This window comes from Henckelia pumila, chromosome 2 (genome assembly GCF_033568475.1).
Source record: "Henckelia pumila isolate YLH828 chromosome 2, ASM3356847v2, whole genome shotgun sequence".
Lineage (NCBI taxonomy): Eukaryota > Viridiplantae > Streptophyta > Magnoliopsida > Lamiales > Gesneriaceae > Henckelia > Henckelia pumila.
The window spans coordinates 116374451-116385088 of record NC_133121.1 but is presented as its reverse complement, the minus strand read 5'-3'; the positions used below and the strand labels follow the sequence as shown (position 1 = coordinate 116385088).

Sequence of the window (10638 nt, the reverse complement as noted above, 5' to 3'; positions counted from 1 at the left end):
TGCTGCAGTAGCCCCGTGACCGTGACAGCTTCTGAGTCACCATATATGTTATGTTTTGATACATTTTAATATTTTCATGGGTTGATGTTTTTGGAATATTTTATTAAATATTTTAGGTGTATGCACACTTTTTATTTATTTTATTTATGCATTATCTTTTTAATTATAGGGTTGACTCAGATATTTATTTAATTTAAAGAATGCAATTTTCTTAAGTATTTAATTATTTATTTATTGAGTTATGTATTTATTTTAAAAATTTTATTCTGTGCATATATGTATGTGCATATATGTACATATTTTATTTAGTAGTATAAAAAAAAAAAAAAAAATTCCGCATATTTATTTATTATAGAGTTATGGTCGTTTCAGATGGTCTTATAATAAGTTTTCCAAGAGAACATGTTTTACATTGAAACTTATTATTCTGAAAGATCTTCTGGTTTTTCAATGGATGACCATGTGTATTTTCAATAATTCTTCACATCATTATTGAACCAGGATGTCCCAATCGATCATGCCAATTGGTTAATATTGAAGAATTATTAACCACCATATTTGATTCGATTGACCTTATATGTGTATAATACAATCCAGTAGGGAGCATTGATAATTTTTTAACCACATATTTCTTTCCTGATTTATATGTGGTAAGACACATATATTTCTGATTTCCATCAGTTATCGTCTCAGTATCATATCCATGAGAATATATGTCATTAAAACTCAACAAATTTTTTTTCGATTGTGGTGAATATAAAGCATCATTTATCCGAAATTTTGTACCATTTGGTAACAAAAATTGTGCTTTACCACAACCTTCAATCAAGTCTACAGGAACTGATATGGTATTCACCATTGTTTTTGTTGGTTTTATTTCCATGAAATATTTTTCATCTCGCAGAATAGTGTGCGTTGTACCACTATCTAGTATGCAAATTTTCATGATATTATTTCCATGTTTGCTTATAGCATTTTCCATATCAAACTTCACAAAAATGCAATAAAAAAAATTAAGTACAATACAAATGCAAAATATAACATGCTTTATAATACAAGAATGCATGAAAAATACAAATTTGTTACAATCTAGTCCCACCAATCTTTTAATCAATATCTTCAAAATCATTCAAAAAATCTGCAGCAGTGAAACTAATTGAACCAATTAAATGGTCACTATTTTCAATAAAATGGATTTCTTTTCATTTTTCCTTTGTCGATTCTTTATAGAGCTTACATAGGTGATCAATGTCCTAGAGTGCCACATCTATAACAAACACTCTCAGATCTTTTTGAGTGATTTTTATTTTCACTCGTATTTTCATGCTGCCTTTTTGGTGGGTGGTTCGTGACGTTCTTTTGAGATGAGTTATTGAAATAACTATCTTGATTATTTTCATATCCACGGCCATGACCACGACCGCGATAATTTTTACGTCCACGTCCATGCCCACTTCCTCGACCTCGTCCACGACCAAAATATTGTCTATGCCTTTGATTTTGGTTTTTATTTTTAATTACGACATTTGATTCTGGAAATGCCGTTGAACCAGTGGGTCGGGATTGATGATTTTTTACTAACAATTTGTTGTTCTTTTCCTCCACAAGAAGACATGCGATGAGTTCAGAATATCTCAAAAATCCACGCACTCTATACTGTTGTTGTAGAGTTATATTTGATGCGTAAAATGTGGAAAATGTTTTTTTAAGCATTTCCATCTCAGTAACAACATGCCCACAAAATTTCAATTGCGAGACTATTCGATACATCGCAGAATTATAATCACTGACTTTTTTAAAGTCTTGGAATCTCAACGTATTCCATTCATCACGGGCGGTCGGGAGTATAACTTCCCTTATATGCTCAAATATTTCTTTCAACCCTTTCCATAAAATCATTGAGTCTTTTTCTGTGAGATACTCACATTTCAATTCTTCATCAAGATGTCTACGTAAGAAAATCATAGACTTTGCCTTTTCTTGTGAGGATGATATATTATTTTCTTTGATGGTATCACTTGGACCTAATGACTCAAGATGCATCTCTACATCGAGAGTCCATGACATATAATTCTTTCCAGTGATATCGAGCGCAACAAATTCAATCTTTGTCAAATTTGACATGGTGGTACTAGAAAAATAACAATGCATTTTATTAGTTAATTTCTATTAGTACGACAATACAAAATAATGGAATAACGAAGATTACCAGTGCGTGTAAAAATAGAGAAAAAATATGTGGTGGAAAATCGCTGGTGAGTACAAGACTCGTGAGCATGATGATCATAGTCGTTATGAAAAATAGGTTTATAAATGTCATCATCTTCATCTTCGAAAAATCGAGAAAAAATTATTTTGAGAGAAAGAGTGAATTTGGTGTGATTGAAAATGAGTTTGAGTGAACATATTTATAGGGCAAAAACTAGTCATTTGTTACCGTTGGGGGTAAGAAAAAATCGAGTATGTGTTGAATAAAAATTTGTGATAATCATGTGATGCATATAATGATAATCATAATTAAATATACGCAATAAAATATATATCATATCACGTTATTATAAGGTCAGTGTCATAGACAGTCTCTTATATAATAACATGAAATTATACAAATATAATTAGACAATAAAATTATTTAAGCAGTAATGTATAATCATATCACGTTATTATAAGGTCGGTGTCATAGACAGCCTCTTATATAATAACATGAAATTATACAAATATAATTACACAATAAAATTATATAAGCAGTAATGTATAATCATATCACGTTATTATTTAAAAATCTTAGAAGCTTTTATACTTGTCGTATCCCTTACTGAGAGTGTGAGATATCGTCTTAACATTCTCCCAGGATTTATAACAAGTTTTTTTAAAAACTTATTTTTTTTATGTCTGATAATAACATGATATTATATATTAAATATATACACAACAAATAAATAAACAATAAAATAAATATACTTACTTGTTAAATATTTTTGTCTTCTCTTTGTGTTTTGGAGCGTCGGAAATTATAGAGAACCTTCGAGTGAAACGCCTACTACTAATAAAATGCGGAAAAACTTTTTTTTTTTTTTTTTACTATATACATATATGCCCATACATATATGTACAACCATAAAAGAGATTTAAAATTTAATAAATAATTATGCAACATAAAAATAGTTACTAAAACGTCTGAATCATGAAATACTTAAAATAATTCAAAACAATTTAATCAACAGTGCATACACTAAAAAGTTGCGTGAAAATAATACTTAAATCTCAACACTGGAATAAAATCTTCAAATAAAATAGTGTTTAAAATATTCATGCATAGAACGCTAGCATGATGCAGACTACGGTCACGGGGCCACTGCAGCTCCGCTCATACGTCCTCACCACCGGTAGGGGTAACAACGTACTCACCTGCACCATATCAGTGTAGTGAGCCTAGAGGCCCAACATGCATACTAACAAGGGTTTAAAATAATTTAATACACTTTCATACATAATACTTAACCTATAAATGCATGTGCATGCCTCAAAAATAATAACATAAATGTTGCTTAAAGAAATCACTGAATTATACGTAACATACATAATATCATACATACTAGAGTTGTTGAGCACTTATTTTCTTAACATCGAATGGTCCTATCCGTAAGTGTGACCCATACTTATAGTGCGACTGATCAGTCTAAGAAACCATCGTACGAGGCTGGTGGCGAACCACCCATACATAAATGGCAGAAACTGCCCATACATAAATGGCAACACTACTTCAATTTCCACCTAAAATATTTTATTTGCTCAACCATAGAACTTCAATCATAGCATAAAAATTGATTTCATGAATGCATGTACTTAAATAAATTGTGTGTCCTTCATTTATATTTAATTTATTTTCTAATATCATATAAATATTCAAATAACTTTTCATGCATAAAATAATTAAATATAAACTCGGGACACATGCAATTTCTCATGGTTTGATTCAACTGCTGGCCCTAGACATGCAAGCCCATTAACTTAAGACTTGGCCCATTAGTGTACTTAAGCCCATTAACAACTTTTCTAGGCCCAATAAATCAACCAAAGCCCATTAAGACTAAATTAGGCCCAATAACACTGTCTCTGGCCCAATGGGCCCAAAAGCCCAATAATAGGCCCAATAACTTTCATGGCTCCCAAGCCCATAAAAATTTCTGGCCAACTTAAAAATTTAAATAAAAATTAATAAAAGCCCAAAAATAATTAAATTAACCCAAAATAATTTAATGGAGCCCAAATAAATTAAATGGTACTAATTAATTTTTTTGGGAATTTAATTAGTCCATTTAACTCCTAATTAACTTAAAAACTTAAAAAAATAAAATACCCGAGCCCAATTAAAATAACCCGGACCCGGACCCAACTAACTTAACCCATATTATTTTAGACCCGACCCGAACCACATGACCCGACCCGGATCCACCAACAACCCAAAACCCGAAACCCTAATACTCCCTCTTCCCCCTTGCCGTGGCCGCACGAGCAGCAGGCCCTCACGGCCTGCTGCAGCCCAGCTCCGACCACCGTGGCCGGAGCCCCGCCGGAAGGACCTCCCCAGGGTCCTGCCGGTTCGAACCATGCCCTGGCCCGAACCCCATGCTACCTCCTTCCCCAACACCGAACCCTCTTCCAAGACAACCCTAACCTGCGCGCCCATGGCTTCCCTTCTGAAACTCGATCGGCCGTGACTCCCAGCCCCAACCCAGCCAACGCCGACCCATCTAGACACTCTAGGGACCCCGTAGGACCTACCCAGCAGCACCCTTCAAGCCACGGATAGTAAAAACGTGAGCATGAACATCACAAAACCAAAACCGAGTGCATAAGAGAAAGAGTTTGGAAACTTGCTGTCAAAAATGATAGGTCTCGATACTACCCACCCACACACATACATACACTGATATAGGGTTGAAAAGAGAAGAAAATCATGCCTTAACACCGATTTGATAGAGCTAAAACGTGCACGACGGGCTTCGGGACGACGGGACGACGACGGGATGACTTCGAGCTAGAAAACCCACGGCTAAGGCTCTTGGATGGTGATGGCCGATGGTGAAGAGGCTGAGAAGTGAGGGTGGCGGCTGTGTGTGTGATTTACGTGAGGAAGAGTGTAGAATAGGTTTAGGAATTGATGTAATATGATATATATTTAATTAGGGAATAAAAAGGGAATTTAAAGTAAGTAAAATATAACTTAAAAACTCTTATAAACATGATAAAATTGATGGTAAAATTTAAATCTCGAAATTAGTAAAAATAGGAATTTTAAAGGTATTAAAAAGTCCATATTTTGGCTTAAATAGGGTAAAAACGGACTCCTAAAATTATATAAAATTAAATACTTAAAATTTTGAGATAATAAAACTCAAAATAATACTTTAAGGCTCTAAAAAGGCTCATAAAATTATTTGGGTGGAAAGTCGTCATCTCGTCCGTCCACGGTCCCGTCTACGCGATCAAATAATTAAAACACAAGGAATCATAAAAATCACTAATTATGGGTTAAATGCTTAAAAATAAATTAAATCATGCATAAATAATTCACATAATTATTTAACCCATAAATCATGAATTTAAATAATTAAATATCCTAGTTATGCAGGCGGATTTACGTAATTAAAAATACCGGGTGTTACATCGAGCGATCGTGCTGATAACGTGTTGTGAAAAGTAAAAATTTATGGTAAAAACTAAAAACTCTAAAACTCAAAATATATATCAAACCAAACACTTATAAAATTTTTTCTCTAAACTTGTGTTATTTCTTCACAAATGTTGAGGTCTATTTATAGATCCTCAATTGAAAAATGTCCAAAAATAAATATGTCATCCATTACATAATCAAAAATTAAAATATCATCACATCACCATCACAATAATTTTCAATCTAATTTTAATATATAATTTCCAATAGTTTCATTATTTTTTTATTTTTTTTTTTGAGCCAGAAGTTTCATTATTTATCATGTAGAAGCATTAGCAATTCTTGTTGACTATTCATTCACTCATTACAAGCTGCAAGCCCTTTTCTTTGACTAAAATGGGAATCTACCTGCTCCAATTAAGAAACAAAGAAAAGAACAGTGATGAAATATGGGTATTTAGCAAATTTTTAATTTTGTGTACGAATGCAATAATTTTAATATATAACAACAACAACAATAATAATGATAATAATAATTTTAAAGTATTCCCTCAAAAGAAATGAATAATAATAATAATAATGATAATAAATTTAAATAAAAGTTTGGTTTTGAGGTAAGCTTCATGATCCACTGAGTTCAACCTTTTCCTTGGAAAAAAATGCCACCTTGTTGACTTGTTCTTCACTTGTCATCAGAGTATTTAAATAAAGGGTAATGCTACATGTACACGAAATGTTACACGTTGGATTACACAATGCACTTGAAATCAGGAATAATCATGTAATTTCAAGTGCATTGTGTAATCCAACGTGTAAGACTCCGTGTACATGTAGCATTGATCTTAAATAAAAGATATACTTTCTGTTCTACTTATACATCTCTGCTAATCACTCATCTCAGCTTGAAACGTATTCTCCGTTTCCAAGGTAAGATCGATGATTTCTTGCACTTTAAATGCTTCTTTAATTTGAAAACTCTATATATATATGCATTTAATGTTGGTCGGCTCTCTGGTTGGGGGTCTCATTAATTCTTCAATTATCACCACCAATCTTGTAATTTATCAATTTCTGATTCTTGCTCTTGATTGAAGAATCTGAGATTCAACCCGGCCAAATGAAGAAGAAGATTAATCTGAGTCCATATTATTGCGTCATCAATATTATGATCTTGAATATGCTGCTGCTGCTGTCACCAGATTCATCGTTTGCTGATCCCAGATCTCAAACCGTCAAGATTATGTGTGGGAACCAACGTGAGAATAATCCGACCCTTTTTGTTCCAAATTTTGTCGCCACCATGGAAAACATAAGCGAGCAAATAAGAAGTTCCGGGTTTGGGTTAGCTGTGACGGGTTCTGGTCTGGATACCAACTACGGGTTAGCACAATGCTACGGTGATCTTTCGTCGGTTGACTGTGTTTTATGCTACGCCGAAGCTCGTACAGTTCTGCCCCAGTGTTTTCCTTTCAACGGTGGGAGAATTTTTCTCGACGGCTGTTTCATGCGAGCTGAAAATTACAGTTTCTTTCAAGAATTTATGGGGCCAAATGATCGTGCTGTGTGTGGGAATGGGACTCAAAAGAGTAACCAATTTCAAGTCAATGCAAGACAGGCTATCTCTGCTGCGGTTTCTGAGGCGCAAAAGCGTGATGGTTATGCTCGGGCCGTGTCTGGAACAGCGCCTAACCACTCAGTTTATGTGTTGGCCAACTGTTGGAGGACACTGAGTGGGAATTCTTGCAGGGCTTGTTTGGAGAATGCAACTCAAACCGTTTTGGGATGTTTGCCTTTCTCCCAAGGCCGAGCATTGAATACAGGTTGTTTTTTGAGGTACTCGGACACCAATTTCCTCAATCCTCCTACACCTGCAGGGAAAACTAGTTCAAGAGGTGATCATCAAGCGCAGTCTCAGCTTGCAGTTTGTTATGATATCCCATATTGAAATATTAAACTAATAAAGAGTTAGTTATAAACTCATAAAGCAACCCCACCAATAGGCAAGCCTTTTGGAATGGACACCTCATGGGTTTATAACCTAACATTTGGTGCTCTCGTTGAGAGCCGACGTAGCGGAAGGGACGACCTAAGAAAGAGCTACCATCGGATCATTGGAAAAATTATAGGCCGGATTAAGGTGCATGAATGCATGCACTGAATACTGAAAGGTGAGTGAAAGCCGCTTAGAGTAGGCCGCCGCGGACGTCGGCTTTTCAAGGGATCGGCAATGTTATGATATTCCACATTGAAATATTAAACTAATAAAAAGTTAGTTATAAACTCATGAAGCAAGCCTTTTGGAATGGACAACTCATGGGTTTATAACCTAACATAGTTGATTGTTATTTTATATATATATATATGCTTTTTAATTCTTTCTTCCACAGGGACAATAATCGTTATCGTAGTCGCAGTGGTTAGTGCAGTTGCTATTTTTATAATCGGAGGATTCATTGTGGTGTATTTCTGGAACCACAGGACAATTCAGAGGAAGAGAAAAGGTTACATTTCAATTTTATTTTATTTTTTTATTTAGTCTCATCGCTCTCTTCATTTTTAACCATATATATATAGGTTCCGATGATGCAAATGGATTGGTCAAAACCCTTCACGATAGCAGCTTGAACTTCAAATATTCGACACTAGAGAAGGCCACTGGTTCTTTCGATGAGTCCAACAAACTAGGCCAAGGTGGATTTGGCACTGTGTACAAGGTTATAATTAATTAATAGTTAGTACTTACAATGTATGTCTACGCACGCACGGTAATTAAATTGATGTCTAGAAGCTCCATGTTGATACAGGGCGTTTTGCCAGATGGAAGAGAGATTGCTGTGAAAAGGCTTTTCTTTAATAACAAACATAGAGCTGCCGGTTTCTACAACGAAGTTAACATTATTAGCAGCATTGAGCACAAAAATTTAGTCCGGTTATTGGGATGCAGTTGCTCAGGTCCTGAAAGCCTTCTCGTTTATGAATTTTTACCCAATAAGAGTCTGGATCGTTTCATATTTGGTAAGAAATTAAAAGCTGTGGTGGTTTGACATTTGTAACGTTTGCATTATTGGATTTCCTTGTTTAAAGTATTGGGTAATAATAATATAAATTCAATTCCACAGATTCAACCAAAGGGAAAGCATTAAACTGGGACAAGAGATTCAAGATAATTATAGGAACTGTAGAGGGGTTGGTCTATCTTCATGAGAACACAAAGGCACGAATCATCCATCGAGATATAAAAGCAAGCAATATTCTCCTGGACTCCAGACTGAATGCCAAAATCGCTGATTTTGGGCTGGCAAGGTCTTTTCAAGAAGACGAAAGCCATATTAGCACGGCTATAGCAGGAACGCTGTGAGAATTTTCTGTCACTCTTTGAATCTTAAAATGTACTTACCCTTGAACTTGTAGAAAAACATAAGTTTTTTTTTCTCGAATTGGCAAAAATGTGCAGAGGTTACATGGCTCCAGAATATTTAGCTCATGGCCAATTGACGGAAAAAGCAGATGTGTATAGTTTTGGTGTGCTTTTGCTGGAAATTGTAACGGGCAGGCAGAATAACAGAAGCAAAAGCACCGAATACGTGGACAGCTTGGTAACCATTGTAAGTTCTAAAGATTTACACTTGTTATCTAAGCAATCCTGTGTTGTAAGATACGATCGATCTAAGTTTTTCATTTTGGTTCTAGGCATGGAAGCATTTCCAGGGGAGAACAGTGGAGGAGCTGTTCGATCCGAGTCTAATGCTACATAACAATATGGCGAAAAATGAGATGTTAAGAGTCGTCCACGTGGGACTTCTGTGCACCCAAGAGATCCCCTCGCTACGACCCTCCATGTCTAAGGCACTAGAGTTGCTGGTAAAGAAAGATGAACACCTGCCTGCACCGACTAATCCTCCTTTCATGGATGAGAAAACGATGGAGCTTAACAAGATGGGCGAAAACCAGTCATCCCCACTCTACCGTGACAATGATACTTCAGTTGCCAGCATTTCTCAGAGCATCTTTTATCCCAGATGAGAATGTAAAATCCGATAAGAAATTTTGAACTACTGCTGGAAGTTACGTTTTGGAATATGTTAAATAATACAAGTTTTTTTATACATTTCTTGCTAATTACACTGCCCAAGCGTATGCTTCATTTATCGCTTCCTCTAGCCATTCATCCCAAAATCATTTCTAATACGAACGAGATCACAATGGACTATATTGGATTGCTGCAAGAAGATCAATTCAGGGACGGAGACTGACAGAGCATTGCCGCTCCGTCCCTGTCCCTGAAGATCATCTAATTGATATTCATAAGCTCCTAAATCTACTCCACATCCGAATGCAGGTCCAGATTGCTAATGGCCCGTATTTTCCTTGTTAATTGCCTCTCATTAAGAATACGAGAATCATTGGTCGCCAAAATTTCCTTATGATTTATTGAGTTATGATTTTACTTACAATACTATAACAATATATAAAGAAATAAAAAAAAAAGGGAGACTTGGTGAAAAATATCTAATCCAAACCTTAAGTTTAAAATCAGTACCTATGTCATAAATATCTTCACTTCCTCATGAATCATAAAACTTATTTCTAACTCCCTACTGCCATTTTTAAGCCTTTTTTTCTTTTATGTTGAATTAATTAATTTAATTTAAGTATTTTCTCTCTCTTCCTCATCTTCCTCCCCCAATTTCTTGCAGTCGGCAAAGCCAAATCCCTAACCAAATAAACCCATCCATCGTCGAAGCCCACCAACGGAAGGAAACCAAAGACCGACGACATAGACGGACGAAGATCCTGAAGCGGGCGACGAAGAAGGACAACGAGACGGAAGCAAGCGATGAAGACAGTGAACCGGGAGACAGTAAGCTTCTTTGAATTTTGATATTTTGGATCAATTTAATAGAGATATAGAGAGTTTTCAGATGTGAGTTTGAGAGAGGCTTAAGCAGCGGGATTGATAC

At 35.3% G+C, this 10638-nt stretch overlaps 1 protein-coding gene across 1 annotated transcript; it reads left to right on the top strand.

The window, feature by feature from the left end:
* Positions 1-6537: 6537 nt before the first annotated feature.
* Positions 6538-9781, top strand: LOC140881568 (cysteine-rich receptor-like protein kinase 2). The gene is made up of 8 exons (XM_073286979.1): positions 6538-6604; positions 6772-7569; positions 8065-8178; positions 8252-8391; positions 8482-8692; positions 8797-9031; positions 9132-9282; positions 9368-9781. Exons 2-8 carry the CDS (start codon positions 6795-6797, stop codon positions 9698-9700), a joined length of 1959 nt encoding a protein of 652 aa, XP_073143080.1. The 5' UTR covers positions 6538-6604; positions 6772-6794; the 3' UTR covers positions 9701-9781.
* The last annotated feature ends 857 nt before the right edge of the window (positions 9782-10638 follow it).